General features: G+C 44.2%; 2 protein-coding genes across 2 annotated transcripts in view; both read right to left on the reverse strand.

Moving 5' to 3' along the window:
• Positions 1-11,098, reverse strand: part of LOC109909937 (pyruvate dehydrogenase (acetyl-transferring) kinase isozyme 3, mitochondrial) — a 14,784-nt gene extending 3,686 nt beyond the window's left edge. Inside the window, exons 1-10 of the mRNA XM_020509027.2 lie at positions 10,700-11,098; positions 6,252-6,393; positions 5,885-5,956; positions 5,323-5,507; positions 5,056-5,145; positions 2,883-2,960; positions 880-959; positions 695-796; positions 414-524; positions 79-192 (exon numbers count right to left, since the gene is read on the reverse strand). Of these exons, the coding sequence (XP_020364616.1) occupies positions 79-192; positions 414-524; positions 695-796; positions 880-959; positions 2,883-2,960; positions 5,056-5,145; positions 5,323-5,507; positions 5,885-5,956; positions 6,252-6,393; positions 10,700-10,799 (1,074 nt within the window). The 5' untranslated portion in view covers positions 10,800-11,098. The remainder of the gene's footprint in view (positions 1-78; positions 193-413; positions 525-694; positions 797-879; positions 960-2,882; positions 2,961-5,055; positions 5,146-5,322; positions 5,508-5,884; positions 5,957-6,251; positions 6,394-10,699) is intronic.
• A 646-nt stretch (positions 11,099-11,744) lies between these two features.
• Positions 11,745-18,840, reverse strand: part of LOC116354807 (organic solute transporter subunit alpha) — a 10,920-nt gene continuing 3,824 nt past the window's right edge. Inside the window, exons 2-9 of the mRNA XM_031796496.1 lie at positions 16,119-16,262; positions 15,578-15,585; positions 15,392-15,465; positions 14,844-15,002; positions 13,928-14,039; positions 13,675-13,821; positions 13,347-13,452; positions 11,745-12,960 (exon numbers count right to left, since the gene is read on the reverse strand). Of these exons, the coding sequence (XP_031652356.1) occupies positions 12,806-12,960; positions 13,347-13,452; positions 13,675-13,821; positions 13,928-14,039; positions 14,844-15,002; positions 15,392-15,465; positions 15,578-15,585; positions 16,119-16,262 (905 nt within the window). The 3' untranslated portion in view covers positions 11,745-12,805. The remainder of the gene's footprint in view (positions 12,961-13,346; positions 13,453-13,674; positions 13,822-13,927; positions 14,040-14,843; positions 15,003-15,391; positions 15,466-15,577; positions 15,586-16,118; positions 16,263-18,840) is intronic.

An 18,840-nucleotide genomic window follows, 5' to 3' on the forward strand; every position in this document is an offset into this window, starting at 1 on the left:
AGAGCAGCGGTATATCAGAGTCTGAAAATCACAGAGTAACATCAAAATGATTTGTGGTGTGAGAGAAGCCCCTCCTACCTTGAGATAAATGACAGCATCAGTGCCAACCCCTTCCATGGAGTAGAGCTTCAGGTCTCCCTGAAAATACCTGGCATACAACCTGGAGATGGGAAGACCATAGCCAAAACCAGCCTGGAAGCAGGGAGGGAGAAGGAAGATAAAGTTGGGAGTCAGAGATAGCAGACAAGAGGGGGGAGAGAAATGACATAGGTGACAGTGTAGTATAAGGGCAGTCACTTCTTCAGAAGAAGTTGTTTACAATCACTACAGAAAAACACTGGCATCTGTTACTGGCTTCAGACTGATGAGTCAGAAAACCTGAAAAATATGGGGAACAATGTGTATGTGTGTACCAGTGGGACAGTGTTGGAGGGTTCTAGGCTGGGCGTGGGGGCAGTAGAGTACATGTAGTTAAACAGACGATCGATCTTCCTCAGAGGTACACCTCCACCCCGATCACTGATCTGACAGAGATAGATAAAAGAGAGAGGAAAGGGAGAGAAAGAGGATATGTCACGACTGTACATTTGACACACTGGGTAAAAGATGGTAAATATAACAATTTATAGAGCATTTATCATACATCCCACTCATAGATGGCATGTCTAAGTATTGGTAGGTGTGTGTGTGTTACCTTTATGGACAGGTCCTCTTTTCCTAGTGTGACTTTGGCCTTCACCGGAGGTAAGCCCTCCTTACTGTCCTCATGGAGCTCCACAGAGGCCCGCATAGAGTTCTACACACACCAAACACTTTTATTAGTATGATGATGGTCGTGCATTGTGTATGTGTACTTCCGTGTGTGCGTGCGTGTCACACCTTGAAGAGTTCAAACAGCATGTGGAAGAGGTGAGAGGGAACATATACAGCCTGGATCGATTTGTCTTTGTCTTGTTTCACTGTGACACAGGGAGAGAAAATAAGATCTCTCTCTATATATATATATATACACACACACACAGTGGGGCAAAAAAGTATTTAGTCAGCCACCAATTGTGCAAGTTCTCCCACTTAAAAAGATGAGAGAGGCCTGTAATTTTCATCATAGGTACACTTCAACTATGACAGACAAAATGAGAAAAAAAATTCCAGAAAATGTATTTGCAAATTATGGTGGAAAATAAGTATTTGGTCAATAACAAAAGTTTATCTCAATACTTTGTTATTATACCCTTTGTTGGCAATGACAGAGGTCAAACGTTTTCTGTAAGTCTTCACAAGGTTTTCACACACTGTTGCTGGTATTTTGGCCCATTCCTCCATGCAGATCTCCTCTAGAGCAGTGATGTATTGGGGCTGTTGCTGGGCAACACAGACTTTCAACTCCCTCCAAAGATTTTCTATGGGGTTGAGATCTGGAGACTGGCTAGGCCACTCCAGGACCTTCAAATGCTTCTTACGAAGCCACTCCTTCATTGCCCGGGCGGTGTGTTTGGGATCATTGTCATGCTGAAAGACCAAGCCACATTTCATCTTCAATGCCCTTGCTGATGGAAGGAGGTTTTCACTCAAAATCTCACGATACATGGCCCCATTCATTCTTTTACACGGATCAGTCGTCCTGGTCCCTTTGCAGAAAAACAGCCCCAAAGCATGATGTTTCCACCCCCATGCTTCACAGTAGGTATGGTGTTCTTTGGATGCAACTCAGCATTCTTTGTCCTCCAAACACGACGAGTTGAGTTTTTACCAAAAAGTTATATTTTGGTTTCATCTGACCATATGACATTCTCCCAATTCTTCTGGATCATCCAAATGCTCTCTAGCAAACTTCAGACGGGCCTGGACATGTACTGGCTTAAGCAGGGGGACACGTCTGGCACTGCAGGATTTGAGTCCCTGGCGGCGTAGTGTGTTACTGATGGTAGGCTTTGTTACTTTGGTCCCAGCTCTCTGCAGGTCATTCACTAGGTCCCCCCGTGTGGTTCTGGGATTTTTGCTCACCGTTCTTGTGATCATTTTGACCCCACGGGGTGAGATCTTGCGTGGAGCCCCAGATCGAGGGAGATTATCAGTGGTCTTTTATGTCTTCCATTTCCGAATAATTGCTCCCACAGTTGATTTCTTCAAACCAAGCTACTTACCTATTGCAGATTCAGTCTTCCCAGCCTGGTGCAGGTCTACAATTTTGTTTCTGGTGTCCTTTGAGAGCTCTTTGGTCTTGGCCATAGTGGAGTTTGGAGTGTGACTGTTTGAGGTTGTGGACAGGTGTCTTTTATACTGATAACAAGTTCAAACATGTGCCATTAATACAGGTAACGAGTGGAGGACAGAGGAGCCTCTTAAAGAAGAAGTTACAGGTCTGTGAGAGCCAGAAATCTTGCTTGTTTGTAGGTGACCAAATACTTATTTTCCACCATAATTTGCAAATAAATTAATTAAAAATCCTACAATGTGATTTTCTGGACTTTTTTTTTTCATCTGGTCTGTCATAGTTAAAGTGTACCTATGATGAAAATTACAGGCCTCATCTTTTTAAGTGGAAGAACTTGCACAATTGGTGGCTGACTAAATACTTTTTTGCCCCACTGTATATATAATCACAGCAGGACTAAATCTGGCCTCTGCAACCATCATCTCTAAATAGGAGCAGTCCTGTGGCTACATCACTTCCCTTTAAAGGTGGAGTTCTGTTATCTCTCACACAGAGAGGGATCAGAGATGTTATGAAACCACAAACATACTGTAAAGTGTGTGTTTCGACAGCATATAGAGATCAAAGATATCATGAGACAGTGAACAAAGTTTGTGTGTGTGTTGACTGTACATTAGTCAACATGGAGGGGGATCAGAAATGTGGTAAAACAGAGAAGATGTCTTACTGTTGAACTCTTGGATCTGGAGTGCAGGGGCAGCAAGGTAGTACTGTTCACACAGCATCTTGGCTGTCTCATAGGCATCTGAAACAGGAAGGCAGTGTCACATGATGGACAGATGGATACATGCCATCATACACACAACTACCTAAGAAAAGCAGAATCATTTAGGGGTGGTAACGAGAGCTGAAAAGGGAGAAAGAGGAAGAGACTAAGGGGAGAGAGATGACTATGGTTTTGCTTCAGAAAACTGCCATCATCACTATTAAGTTTAGAGTTGGGTTAACCCATGGAGGCTGAAAAGATTTGGCATGGGCCCTCAGATCCTCAAAACGTTCTACAGCTGCACCATTGGGATCATCTTGACTGACTGCATCACCACTTGGTATTGTAACTGTTTGGCATCCGACCGCAAGACGCTACAGAGGGTAGTGAGTACAGCCCAGTACATCACTAGGGCGGAGCTCCCTGCCATACAGGTCCTCTATACAGGGCGGAGGAAGGCCCTAAAAATCTTCAAAGAATTCAGCCACCCAAGTCATAGACTTCTTTCTGCTATCGCATGGCAAGCGGTACTGATGCACCAAGTCTGGAACCAACAAGACCCTGAACAGCTACCACCACCAAGCCATAAGACTGCTAAATAGTTAGTTAAATAGTTATCAATAGCAACCCGGACTATCTGCATTGACCCTTTTTGGGCACCAACTTTGACTCCTCACATACACTGCTGCCACTGTTAATTATCTGTCACTTTATTCCTAGTTATATGTATAGTACATTCACCACATGACCAAACATGTGGACACATGCACGTTGAATATCTCATTCCAAAATCATGGTCATTAATATGGAGTTGGTACCCCCTTTGCTGCTATAACAGCCTCCACATTTCTGGGAAGGTTTTCCATTAGATGTTGGAACAATGTGGCGGGGATCTTGCTTCTATTCAACCACAAGAGTATTAGTGATGTCGGGCACTGATGTTGGGCGATTAGGCCTGGCTCGCAGTCGGCGTTCCAATTCATCCCAAAGGTGTTCGATGGGGTTGAGGTGAGGGCTCTGTACAGGCCAGTCAAGTTCTTCCACACCAATCTCGACAAACCATTTCTGTATGGACCTTGCTTTGTGCACGGTGGCATTGTCATGCTGAAACTGGAAAGGACCTTCCCCAAACTGTTGCCACAAAGTTGGAAGCACAGAATTGTCTAGAATGTCATTGTATGCTGTAGCATTAAGATTTCCCTTCACTGGAACTAAGGGGCCTGAACCATGAAAAACAGCCCCAGACCATTATTCATCCTCCACTAAACTTTACAGTTGGCACTATGCATTCATGCAGGTAGCTTTCTTCTTGTATCCGCGATTCGTCCGTCAGATTGCCAGATGGTGAAGCGTGATTCATCACTCCAGAGAACGAGTTTCCACTGCTCCAGAGTCCAATGGCGGCGAACTTTACACCACTCCAGCAGACGCTTGGCATTGCACATGGTGATCTTAGGCTTGTGTGAGGCTGCTCGGCCATGGAAACCCATTTCATGAAGCTCCCAACGAACAGTTATTGTGCTGACGTTGCTTCCAGAGGCAGTTTGGAACTTGGTAGTGAGTGTTGCAGCCGAGGACAGCCTATTTTAACGCGCTACGGCGTTCCCGTTCTGTGAGCTTGTGTGACTTACCACTTCGCGGCAGAGCCGTGGTTGCTCCTAGACGTTTCCACTTCACAATAACAGCACTTACAGTTGACCAGGGCAGCTCCAGCAGGGCAGAAAGTTGATGAACTGACTTGTTGGAAAGGTGCCATCCTATCAAATTTTTACACTTGTCAGCAACGGCTGTGGTTGAAATAGCCAAATCCACTCATTTGTAGGGGTGTTCACATACACTATATATACAATAGTATCTACCTCAATTACCTCGCACCCCTGCACATCGACTCTGTACTGGAACCCCTTGTATATAGCCACGTTATTATTCATTGTGTATCTATTATTACGTGTTTTTGCTTTCTATTATGTCTTTGTCAGCGTTGATGGGAAGGACTCGCAAGTAAGCATTTCACTGTTAGTCTCCACCTGTTGTTTACAGATCATGTGACAAATACACCTTGATCTGTTACCACTGCTTCTGAAAAACACAGTGAGTCAGACAAAGACACACACCCCTCTTGACCAGTCCTCACCTTTGACTACTTCAGCCACGTTGCAAGTGGGGTCTATGCTGCCTATATGTTTGGGGTGGGCTGGGTTAGTGTCATTGCCGAACAGGAGAGCTGAGGAGACAGACAGACATGAACATAATGGTTACCATAGTTCCCCCAAAGACATAACGCCTTTACACACACACACACACACACACACACACACACAGTCCACATATCTTAAACATTGTCCAGCAGACATGTGCGTATTAACGTGCTGTAAATGTGTGTCAGAGTGTGTGCTCTCACTGTGTTGGTTGATGAGCATGCGGAAGGATATGCGGTTGGTGTAGAAGCGGTCCAGAAAGTACTGGATGTTACTGCTGATGAAGGGGTCAAAGCCAAACTTCTCCTTGTACTCTATAACCCCCTGGGCCATGGTAGGGACCACGTCATTATGACGATTACGGATCTCGATCAACAACTCCAGGAAACTGAGAGAGAGAGAGAAGAAGAAAAACAACGTATTTCTGCTGACTTACAGGGGTCAGCTGGGGTTGTTATCAGTGGTTCCTATCTAAATCTCTCTCACATGGTGTGAACACTGTTATGGTATAAATATACATGATTATCTGGACAGGTAAGTCCAGGGGTTTAGCATCAGGTGAGTATGAGGACAAGGACACAGGCAGTTAGCAGTAAGCTACCCTCTACCCCTCCACCTCTTCATAGCTCCCCTCATCCCCCTCTCCTCCAAACATCCTTCTCTCAGGTTCTCACACCTGCTGTCGTCAGTTCAACATCAGATGATTGATCTGTTGAACCAACAAGGAATAAAATATCTAGAAAAAACATTGTCCTCCATACTCACTCATTGAGGGCCTGAGGATCCTCTGGTTTTCTGTTCTCATACCCCAACAGCTCCACAAAGCTCTGCATGTACCTGAAGGGAACACACACACACACACACAGTTCATTCAATACGTTTGGGGTATGTAAATTGGGGTAATGGGTATTTAAATTGGGGTATGTTTGGGGTATGTAAATTGGGGTAATGGGTATGTTTGGGGTATGTAAATTGCATGTTTGTGCTGATGTCACTGGCATGTTTGTGTGTTATGACTCATTCTCACTAGACTGGTCCCATATGTTTTTGTGCTTTTGCCAACTCCATTGCTCATCGTCAAGTGTTTGGCATGATATCACAAACAGACTGGCACTCAGGCTAAATGTCTCACCATTTCTGCACCAGTTTGATTGAGGGCTGACTGAGCAGGTTATCAGGCAACAGGTTGACCTCTCTCATGGTGTTAGCCAGCCTCACCGGCAGCTCCTTCCTCAGGAACATAAAGGATGTCTTCTCACACGCATTGTCCCGACCTAGAGGAGGAGATGGGAGGGGAAGGGAGGGAGTCTTTTAAAAGTTGACTGGGAAAATGCACTCTAAAAAGCATATGGCATTCTACCATGATGTTCAACTTCTCTGTCTGAAAAAGCAACAAAAGACACTCCTCTATTGATGTGAACAAATGGACATCCCACCATGGTTTACAATGTGATTAATGCTGGAAATACCAGAGCTGCTGTGTGTTTGACTATAGGCACATCCCAGCATCTCTTTCTTACTTACATACACAGTCCACATGCTATCCATAGATACTTCAATGTGTGTTCGGAAACAGCAATGAGTAATGTTTGTTTAACTTCTAGGGAAAGGCACCGAAGGTAACTAATGCTGGGCCGAGGCGTGGCTAATTTGATAAGAAAGGCTAAAATAGGCAGACTAACTGTCTCCCTATTTTCTGAGTGTGTTCAGCCTATTTTAGCCTTTCTTATCACAGGCAAGTATGCACACACACACACACACACACACGTGCCACAAACACACACACAGAGAGAGAATTACAGTGGTTCGATAACAGCAGTGGTCCTCCTGAGCAGTCTCTGGTTCCCAGGCCCAGACACAAAGGCAGGATTATGAAACAATTCCAGTGACGCAACAAGACATGAGCTGTTATCACTGTAGACCTGTTCAACTAGTAATAAACAGCCCTCTGTATACCTGTGAGTGTAGCCTATCTATATGAAAGATGGAGAGAGAGATAGGGGGGGAAAGAAACAGAAAGCTTTCCTTTTGACTTCATTAACTAAACTGTTGCTTAGCAGTCAGAAACTGATGATTTAACAGAAGGCACATAGGGAGCATGTTATTAACCCATACTCAGCATTTGTGTCTTCTGACTGGACACAATGCCCCAAGTCATACTGTAGCTATAGGCTATAGCCCCAGTCTATACTGTAGCTGTAGGTTATAGCCCCCAGTCATACTGTAGCTATAGGCTATAGCCCCAGTCTATACTGTAGCTGTAGGCTATAGCCCCCAGTCATACTGTAGCTATAGGCTATAGCCCCAGTCTATACTGTAGCTATAGGCTATAGCCCCAGTCTATACTGTAGCTATAGGCTATAGCCCCCAGTCTATACTGTAGCTATAGGCTATAGCCCCAGTCTATACTGTAGCTATAGGCTATAGGCTATAGCCCCAAGTCATACTGTAGCTATAGGCTATAGCACCAGTCTATACTGTAGCTATAGGCTATAGCCCCCAGTCATACTGTAGCTATAGGCTATAGCCCCAAGTCATACTGTAGCTATAGGCTATAGCCCCAGTCTATACTGTAGCTATAGGCTATAGCCCCAAGTCATACTGTAGCTATAGGCTATAGCCCCAAGTCATACTGTAGCTATAGGCTATAGCACCAGTCTATACTGTAGCTATAGGCTATAGCCCCAAGTCATACTGTAGCTATAGGCTATAGCCCCAGTCTATACTGTAGCTATAGGCTATAGCCCCAGTCTATACTGTAGCTATAGGCTATAGCCCCCAGTCATACTGTAGCTATAGGCTATAGCCCCAGTCTATACTGTAGCTATAGGCTATAGCCCCAGTCTATACTGTAGCTATAGGCTATAGCCCCAAGTCATACTGTAGCTATAGGCTATAGCCCCAGTCTATACTGTAGCTATAGGCTATAGCCCCAGTCTATACTGTAGCTATAGGCTATAGCCCCCAGTCATACTGTAGCTATAGGCTATAGCCCCAAGTCATACTGTAGCTATAGGCTATAGCCCCAGTCTATACTGTAGCTATAGGCTATAGCCCCCAGTCTATACTGTAGCTGTAGGCTATAGCCCCCAGTCTATACTGTAGCTGTAGGCTATAGCCCCAGTCTATAATGTAGCTATAGGCTATAGCCCCAGTCTATAATGTAGCTGTAGGCTATAGCCCCCAGTCTATACTGTAGCTGTAGGCTATAGCCCCCAGTCTATACTGTAGCTATAGGCTATAGCCCCAGTCTATACTGTAGCTATAGGCTATAGCCCCCAGTCATACTGTAGCTATAGGCTATAGCCCCAGTCTATACTGTAGCTATAGGCTATAGCCCCCAGTCATACTGTAGCTATAGGCTATAGCCCCCAGTCTATACTGTAGCTATAGGCTATAGCCCCCAGTCATACTGTAGCTATAGGCTATAGCCCCCAGTCTATACTGTAGCTATAGGCTATAGCCCCAGTCTATACTGTAGCTGTAGGCTATATCCCCCAGTCATATTGTAGCTATAGGCTATAGCCCCAGTCTATACTGTAGCTATAGGCTATAGCCCCCAGTCTATACTGTAGCTATAGGCTATAGCCCCCAGTCATACTGTAGCTATAGGCTATAGCCCCCAGTCTATACTGTAGCTATAGGCTATAGCCCCAGTCTATACTGTAGCTATAGGCTATAGCCCCCAGTCTATACTGTAGCTATAGGCTATAGCCCCCAGTCTATACTGTAGCTATAGGCTATAGCCCCAGTCTATACTGTAGCTATAGGCTATAGCCCCCAGTCTATACTGTAGCTATAGGCTATAGCCCCCAGTCTATACTGTAGCTATAGGCTATAGCCCCCAGTCATACTGTAGCTATAGGCTATAGCCCCCGGTCTATACTGTAGCTATAGGCTATAGCCCCCAGTCATACTGTAGCTATAGGCTATAGCCCCCAGTCTATACTGTAGCTATAGGCTATAGCCCCAGTCTATACTGTAGCTATAGGCTATAGCCCCCAGTCATACTGTAGCTATAGGCTATAGCCCCAGTCTATACTGTAGCTATAGGCTATAGCCCCCAGTCTATACTGTAGCTATAGGCTATAGCCCCAGTCTATACTGTAGCTATAGGCTATAGCCCCCAGTCATACTGTAGCTATAGGCTATAGCCCCCAGTCTATACTGTAGCTATAGGCTATAGCCCCAGTCTATACTGTAGCTATAGGCTATAGCCCCCAGTCATACTGTAGCTATAGGCTATAGCACCAGTCTATACTGTAGCTATAGGCTATAGCCCCCAGTCATACTGTAGCTGTAGGCTATAGCCCCAGTCATACTGTAGCTATAGGCTATAGCCCCCAGTCTATACTGTAGCTATAGGCTATAGCCCCCAGTCATACTGTAGCTATAGGCTATAGCCCCCAGTCTATACTGTAGCTATAGGCTATAGCCCCAGTCTATACTGTAGCTATAGGCTATAGCCCCAGTCTATACTGTAGCTATAGGCTATAGCCCCAGTCTATACTGTAGCTATAGGCTATAGCCCCAGTCTATACTGTAGCTATAGGCTATAGCCCCCCAGTCATACTGTAGCTATAGGCTATAGCCCCAGTCTATACTGTAGCTATAGGCTATAGCCCCCAGTCATACTGTAGCTATAGGCTATAGCCCCAGTCTATACTGTAGCTATAGGCTATAGCCCCCAGTCATACTGTAGCTATAGGCTATAGCCCCAGTCATACTGTAGCTATAGGCTATAGCCCCAGTCTATACTGTAGCTATAGGCTATAGCACCAGTCTATACTGTAGCTATAGGCTATAGCCACCAGTCATACTGTAGCTATAGGCTATAGCCCCCAGTCTATACTGTAGCTGTAGGCTATAGCCCCCAGTCATACTGTAGCTATAGGCTATAGCCCCAGTCTATACTGTAGCTATAGGCTATAGCCCCCAGTCATACTGTAGCTATAGGCTATAGCCCCAGTCTATACTGTAGCTATAGGCTATAGCCCCAGTCTATACTGTAGCTATAGGCTATAGCCCCCAGTCATACTGTAGCTATAGGCTATAGCCCCAGTCTATACTGTAGCTATAGGCTATAGCCCCCAGTCTATACTGTAGCTGTAGGCTATAGCCCCCAGTCATACTGTAGCTATAGGCTATAGCCCCAGTCTATACTGTAGCTATAGGCTATAGCCCCCAGTCTATACTGTAGCTGTAGGCTATAGCCCCCAGTCATACTGTAGCTATAGGCTATAGCCCCAGTCTATACTGTAGCTATAGGCATATTGCTCATAACTACAAACAAACAAAAAATGACATGCTAATTGTAGCTAAAAATAAATTTAAAAAATCATACAAATTATATCAGAACAGAATTATCATTGAGTACTGTGGTACTATAAAAACATTTTGACCGAATTCAGGGGAATAAAAACAACACTTGCAAGGATGTTCACCTTCAGAGATTCACTTCGCCTTATGTTTGTTCGTCAGGATTTCATTAATATTACAGAATAGACAACCTAAAATTAAAACACATTGATAGTGACAGCCCATTACCAAGAGAGTGTCGGCCTAGTCTAGGCTACTTACCAAATTCCAAAAATTGCTTGATGGAGAGAGGCGACGGTGAAAATCTTGAATAATATTCAATTTTTGGGGTGTTTTTCAATAAAACCGTAAACAGCCTCATTGTGAAAAGTTGCTATTGTAGATGTCGTTCCGGAATGATGATGGTTAAATTAAAAACACTCCACCACATCCAATGACACTGACAGCGATGTGCATCCTCCACAGACAACGTCTTCATTTGACGTTTCTCTCTGTCTAGACCTGCAAATCACTGAACGATATAACTAAAAGTGTTACTATAGCTTAATCATACAATATGTAACACTTCTATTTTCCGGAATGTCTTCGATTAAATATTGTTGCACAGGACAGTACGTACTGTCGCGAGCCCTAACTCAATCGCGCATGACTCTGAATCTGTTGATGTTTAACGGTGATTGGTCGACACTTGCTCTGTTAAACCCGGAAAAGAGAAAATGGGAGATAGCGATTGAAGTGTTGGTCTGTCTGCCAGAAAGGGGCGGGTCTGTAGCAGTTTAACAGACCGGTTAATTGGATAGAATTAAATGTTGCTTTGAACGGTAGCCGTTAATGTGTATCCTTGATAACGGATGCCAACACGCATGTAACTGATCCAGTTTTTGTGTGTATAGCCGATCATAAACGTCAGCTAACCTTGAATAAGTTATGGAGAGGGCAACAGATCAGCAACACAACTAGCGTACATAGAACACCTGTGGATACAGTACCCAATTTTCATACTTGAGTAAAAGTATAGCTACCTTAATAGAAAATTACTCAAGTTAAAGTGAAAGTCACCCAGTAAAATACGACTCGAGTAAAAGTCTAAAAGTTTTTGGTTTTAAATATACTTAAGTAAATGTAATAGCTAAAATATACTTAAGTATCAAAATTATAAATCCTTTCAAAGTAAGTATTTTAAGCAAAGTAGAAGGCACCATTTTCATGTTTTTAAAATGTATGTATTGCAAGGCACACTCCAACACTCAAGACATTATTTACAAAAATGCAATTGTGTTTAGTGAGTCAGACAGGCCAGAGGCAGTAGGGGTGACCAGTGTTCTCTTGTTAAGTGCATGCATTTGACAACGTTCCTGTCCTGCTTAGCATTCAAAATGTAACAAGTACTTTTGGTTGTCATGGGAAATGTATGGAGTACATTTTCTTCAGGAATGTGGTGAAATAAAACTACTCAAAAATATAAATAAAGTAAAGTACAGATACACCCCCCCCCCCCCCCAAAATAAAAATAAGTATTTTAAGTACTACTTAAGTAGTTAAGTACTTTACACCACTGGATACAGTAGCCTTAACTAGAAAGTGGTAGAGCTTGGAACAGTTCAAAGTAATCTACTAATTATCCTTTACAATAATACAAATTAGAAAAATTATTTAACATTTCAATTTGCACCTACCATTTGTTACTAGTAAGTATGGTCACCTAGAGTTCTAAACCTGATCTGCAGAGTACATCTGGGTTGTGATAACGCAGATTCCACAAGATGAAGGTCTAAAGACGAGGGAATAAAGAGGTGTGTCTGTGTTGATCTGTCAATGATCATGATAACATTTGAATAAGGTCATTCTATCAATGTAGGCCACTGCTCAGTGTCACTGGCAGGCGGACCCATTGGTTCATACGGCCACCTAAGTGGAGCAAGTTTGCAACTACAATGAATACAGGGTTCTTCTTTACAAATACATGTGTATGCATGCCTATGAAAAAACAAATGCCAAAACAAATCTTTAGAGCAAATGTTTCAAAATGTATATATTATAAATGGCTCATGATAATACACTATAATGTTCAACAAGGCTATGGCAAAAGATACAACTTCTGAGGAAAAATACATTTCTGAAATAATTCTTAGATTACAGTTACATAATAGCAACACTTTCCAAACACACTGGCTGAGGGATTATGACTTCTGATTCATTTTAACAGCATTGCTCACCCAGAAAATGCCATGACTGATTAAATTCTTACTGCAGACCTGTGTAACATAACATACACACATACTCTTTCTCTTGAACACACAGTCTTTCTAACAAAACCACACGCACACTTTGTCTCTAATACATGCACAGATACAGTCTCTCTTGCCCTCACGCTATGTCAGATTTATCGGCCGGTATAACCATCTTGGTGTGTTCATCGTCATTCTCGTCGTCAGGGAGTGGGTCATACTGGCGGCGGTACAACAGGCGGGTTACCAAGGTGATGATGAACATCTCCAGGATCAACAACTGTTGACTCATCACTACACACAGAGAGAGAAAGAAAGAGAAAAAGAGAAAAAAAGAGAGAAAGAGAAAGAGAGAAAGAAAGAAAGAGAGAAAAAGAGAATGAGAAAGAGAAAAAGAGAAAGAAAGAGAGAATGAGAAAGAGAAAAAGAGAAAGAGAGAGAAAGAGAGAAAGAGAGAGAGAAAAAGAGAAAGAAAGAGAAAAAGAGAAAGAATGAGAGAAAAGGAGAAAGAAAGAGAAAGAGAGAAAGAGAGAGAAAGAGAGAAAGAGAGAGAAAAAGAGAAAGAGAGAGAGCGAGAAAGAGAGGATAGGTCACTTAAGTTATGTGCTTGCCTGAGAGCAGTAGAGTTTGTGTGTAATAAGGTATATAGTGATGAAGGGATGGATGGAGATAAGACTCACAATATCCCCTGGCCTGTGAGGAGTATGGTGGCGTGCAGGCGATGGTTCCGTTCATAGCCAGGATGTTGATGATGGCCGACTGGAGCTGACTCAGCACCAGCACCAGCTACACACACAGCATCATGGGTAAAACCCCAACAACATAACATAGGTAAACACAAAAAAGGACAACACTCTGCAGAAGTAAACAAGTAAACACAAGTTATCATTTGCTGAAACTGTTGTCATTTCAGGGAATGAATTAACTGACCTCTGATTGGTTGAGGAGGGCCTTACTGTATATCTTTCCTCAGATTGGTTCATTTACATGGCATGTGTGTAATCTTACCTGGTACATGGCATATTTGGGGATGATCTTGAGGCTGCGCAGTGTGATCCTGAGGTGCATGAACATGATGGCTACAGGCCACAGTGCTATGATGGTCAGGACCCCCACACCTGGGTTAATCCAGATGGCTGCTCCCGTTATTGCCATCTGGAACACACACACACACACAGTGTTGGGAGTGTTTGTATTGAGAATGTGTTCTCTTCTTTTGAAGCCCAATTTGTTTGTGTGTGTGTTGACACCCCACACTCACATCTGCGATGTCAAAGTTGCCATTGGTCCAAAGGATGATTGATAGTATGGTGAAGGCGATCTTTAGCACGGCAAACTGGAACGATCCCAACTTCAGCAGGAACAGACTCCGTCTGGGGAAAACCAGAGGAAAACATTCAACAAATATTTAAAATGGAAAATAATAATTAATTTGTACATATTTTAAATGTTGTTATAGGCCATGCCTATAGGGGACAATGACCAGTAGGTGGCATACTTGGAGTAATAATGTTGTTATAGGCCATGCCTATAGGGGACAATGACCAGTAGGTGGCATACTTGGAGTAATAATGTTGTTATAGGCCATGCCTATAGGGGACAATGACCAGTAGGTGGCATACTTGGAGTAATAATGTTGTTATAGGCCATGCCTATAGGGGACAATGACCAGTAGGTGGCATACTTGGAGTAATAATGTTGTTATAGGCCATGCCTATAGGGGACAATGACCAGTAGGTGGCATACTTGGAGTAATAATGTTGTTATAGGCCATGCCTATAGGGGACAATGACCAGTAGGTGGCATACTTGGAGTAATAATGTTGTTATAGGCCATGCCTATAGGGGACAATGACCAGTAGTTGGCATACTTGGAGTAATAATGTTGTTATAGGCCATGCCTATAGGGGACAATGACCAGTAGGTGGCATACTTGGAGTGATAATGTTGTCAGATGTGCTGTGAGACATGGAGGGGCCCATACAGAGCCAGAGTGAGTGGCCAGGGGCACATTCAACCTGCCAGATCCTTTACAAATCCACTGTTTTACTACTAATCTAGTAGCTGGACTCTGACGCAACTCTGATTGGGGAGCTAAGAAACAGGTCTGGCTATGAAGTACATTTGACCCTAAACAGTGTGTGCATGTGAGTACGTGTTTGTGTATGCATGTGTTACCGTGTGATGTTAACATGGGGTAGACAGGGGCAGCAGCAACAACAGGGACCAGTACTGATCCTCAGTTTGTTTTTCCCTGCTCGCCGTAGAAACGCCTCGTCACCCCCCACTTCCTCAATCATCAGCACCAGGAACTTAAACACTACGATCGCAAAATAGCTGCGGAGACAGACACACGTTACACACCCACACCACAAATATACAACAAGGGAAGGAGGGAATAAAAGATGGACAGAGGGAGAGATGGGTTTGGAAAGAACTACACAAGCATGGATTTAGACACTCAATATTGTAATAGTGTTTTTAGTATCGCTCTGTATGTTTTGCTGACACAGTGTGTGTCTTCCTACATAGTTTCCTGCCTGTCACAGCAGGGGTCTGAGATCCAGAGAAGCCCAGAGCCACACACAAACAGACACTGGGAGAGAAGGAAGGTGGAGGAGAGGAAAGGAAAGAGGATATGTCAAGAAAGAGAAACTGATATGTAAAGAAAGCGAAAGACAGAAGGAAAGAGAGAAGAGAAAAGGAGCGAAGGATGAGTGACATACCAGGCAGAGGTCATGTCAGTGAACATGGTGGCTCGGGGAATCCACATCCCCAGACAGGACATGGTGGCGATCACCTGACACACACAGACATACAGACTTAGTCTGGATGCTTTACCAATGCATCCTTCCTAACCGTGCTACTGCCCTAGAATTTCCTAGTAAATGGACAGGATAGGACCTGTTCACTGGACGTGCTACCTTGTCCCGGACCTGCTGTTTTGGACTCTCTCTGTCTAACTCTGAATGATCAGCTATGAAAATCCAACTGACATTTACTCCTGAGGTGCTGACCTGTTGCACCCTCTACATCCACTGTGAAGATGATGATGATGATTATTATTATCATCATCATCTGACCCTGCTGGTCATCTATGAACGTTTGAACATCTTGGCCATGTTCTGTTATAACCTCCACCTGGCACAGCCAGAAGAGGACTGGCCACCCCTCATAGCCTGGTTCCTCTCTAGGTTTCTTCCTAGGTTCTGGCCTTTCTAGGGGGTTTTAGGCTGGGTTTCCCTACAGCACTTTGTGACATCGGCTGATGTAAAAAGGGCTTTATAAATACATTTGGTTGATGGGTCACAAGTTCATAAAAGTTTAGTTTTTTGGCCGCATGTGTTTGTACTGTAGCACAATGAGTTGTCACAGAGAGGACATGAAAGTAGTAAGTACCAGATTGCACCTTTAAAGCCTCCTGATAAATCGGTATGTTCTTACCGGCGCTGCCCCCGTTGACCCAGATGATGGCGCTCTTCTTGTGGGAGGGAACCTTCCGGTAGATGTACCAACACTCCTCTATGTAGACCAGCATGGACACCACTGCCATGAAGGTCAGCACAGAGTACAGGATGATACCAAATATGTCCAACTCTAAGGACAGAGAGAGAGAGAATAGAGAGAGTGATGTGTGAAAACGAGAGAGAGAGAGGTGTGAAAATGAGAGAGAGAGAGAGAGAGAGGTGAAAACGAGAGAGAGAGGTGAAAACGAGAGAGAGAGAGATGAAAACGAGAGAGAGAGAGAGAGATGAAAACGAGAGAGAGAGAGAGAGAGAGAGAGATGAAAATGAGAGAGAGAGAGAGAGAGAGAGATGAAAACGAGAGAGAGAGATGAAAACGAGAGAGAGAGAGAGAGATGAAAAACGAGAGAGAGAGAGAGAGAGATGAAAACGAGAGAGAGAGAGAGAGAGAGAGAGAGAGAGAGAGATGAAAAACGAGAGAGAGAGAGATGAAAACGAGAGAGAGAGAGAGAGAGAGAGAGAGATGAAACGAGAGGGAGAGAGAGAGAGAGAGAGAGATGAAAACGAGAGAGAGAGAGAGAGAGAGAATGAAAACGAGAGAGAGAGAGAGAGAAGGAGAGAGATGAAAACCGAGAGAGAGAGAGAGAGAGAGATGAAAAAGAGAGAGAGAGAGAGAGAGAGATGAAAACGAGAGAGAGAGAGAGAGAGAGAGATGAAAACGAGAGAGAGAGAGAGAGAGAGAGATGAAAACGAGAGAGAGAGAGAGAGAGAGAGATGAAAACGAAGAGAGAGAGAGAGAGAGAGATGAAAACGAGAGAGAGAGAGAGAGAGAGAGATGAAAACGAGAAGAGAGAGAGAGAGAGAGAGAGAGGATGAAACGAGAGAGAGAGAGAGAGAGAGAGAGATGAAAACGAGAGAGAGAGAGAGAGAGAGAGATGAAAACGAGAGAGAGAGAGAGAGAGAGAGATGAAAACGAGAGAGAGAGAGAGGAGAGAGAGAGATGAAAACGAGAGAGAGAGCAGAGAGAGAGAGATGAAAACGAGAGAGAGAGAGAGAGAGAGAGAGAGAGATGAAACGAGAAGAGAGAGAGAGAGGTGAAAACGAAGAGAGAGAGAGAGTGAAAACGAGAAGAGCGAGAGAGAGAGAGAGGAGAGAGAGGAAAACGGAGAGAGAGAGAGGTGAAAACGAGAGGAGAGAGAGAGAGAGAGAGAGAGAGAGAGAGAGAGAGAGGTGAAAACGAAGAGAGAGAGAGAGAGAGAGGTGAAAACGAGAGAGAGAGAGAGAGAGGTGAAAACAAGAGAGAGAGAGAGAGGGGAAAAAGAGAGAGAGAGAGAGAGAGGTGAAACGAGAGAGAGAGAGAGAGAGAGAGGTGAAAAGAGAGAGAGAGAGAGAGAGGTGAAAACGAGAGAGAGAGAGAGGTGAAAACGAGAGAGAGAGAGAGGTGAAAACGAGAGAAAGAGAGAGAGAAAGAGAGAGAGAGAGAGAGAGAAGAGAGAGAGAGAGAGGTGAAAACGAAGAGAGAGAGAGAGGTGAAAACGAAGAGAGAGAAGAGGTGAAAACGAGAGAGAGAGAGAGGTGAAAACAGAGAGAGAGAGAGGTGAAAACGAGAGAGAGAGAGAGGTGAAAACGAGAGAGAGGAGAGAGAGAGAGAGAGAGAGAGAGAGAGAGAGAGAGAGAGCGAGGTGAAAACGAGAGAGAGAGAGAGAGGTGTGAAAACGAGAGAGAGAGAGGTGTGAAAACGAGCGAAAGAGAGAGAGAGAGAGGTGTGAAAACGAGAGAGAGAGAGGTGTGAAAACGAGAGAGAGAAGAGGTGTGAAAACGAGAGAGAGAGAGAGGTGTGAAAACGAAGAGAGAGAGAGAGAGGTGTGAAAACGAGAGAGAGAGATAGAGAGAGAGAGGTTGAAACGAAGAGAGAGAGGTGTGAAACGAGAGAGAGAGTAGAGAGAAGAGAGAGAGAGTGGAAACGAGAGAGAGAGAGAGAGAGAGAGAGAGGTGAAAACGACAGAGAGAGAGAGAGAGGTGAAAACGAGAGAGAGAGAGAGAGGGTGAAAACGAGAGAGAGAGAGAGAGGTGAAAACGAGAGAGAGAGAGAGGTGAAAACGAGAGAGAGAGAGAGGAGAGAGAAAGAGAGAGAGAGAAAGAGAGGTGAAAACGAGAGAGAGAGAGAGAGAAAGAGAAGAGAGAGAGGTGAAAACGAGAGAGAGAGAGAGAGAGAGAAAGAGAGAGAGAGAGAGAGAGGTGAAAACGAGAGAGAGAGAGAGGTGAAAACGAGAGAGAGGTGAAAACGAGAGAGAGAGAGAGAGAGAGAGAGAGCGAGGTGAAAACGAGAGAGAGAGAGAGAGAGGTGTGAAAACGAGAGAGAGAGAGGTTGAAAACGAGCGAAAGAGAGAGAGAGAGAGGTGTGAAAACGAGAGAGAGAGAGGTGTGAAAACGAGAGAGAGAGAGAGAGGTGAAAACGAGAGAGAGAGAGAGAGAGAGGTGTGAAAACCGAGAGAGAGAGAGAGAGAGGTGTGAAAACGAGAGAGAGAGAGAGGTGTGAAAACGAAGAGAGAGAGAGAGAGAGGTGTGAAAACGAGGAGAGAGAGAGAGAGAGAGAGGTGTGAAAACGAGAGAGAGAGAGAGAGAGAGGTGTGAAAACGAGAGAGAGAGAGAGAGAGAGAGAGAGAGAGAAGAGGTGTGAAAACGAGAGAGAGAGAGAGAGAGAAGAGAGA

Source organism: Oncorhynchus kisutch, linkage group LG18 (assembly GCF_002021735.2).
Source record: "Oncorhynchus kisutch isolate 150728-3 linkage group LG18, Okis_V2, whole genome shotgun sequence".
Classification (NCBI taxonomy): Eukaryota; Metazoa; Chordata; class Actinopteri; order Salmoniformes; family Salmonidae; genus Oncorhynchus; species Oncorhynchus kisutch.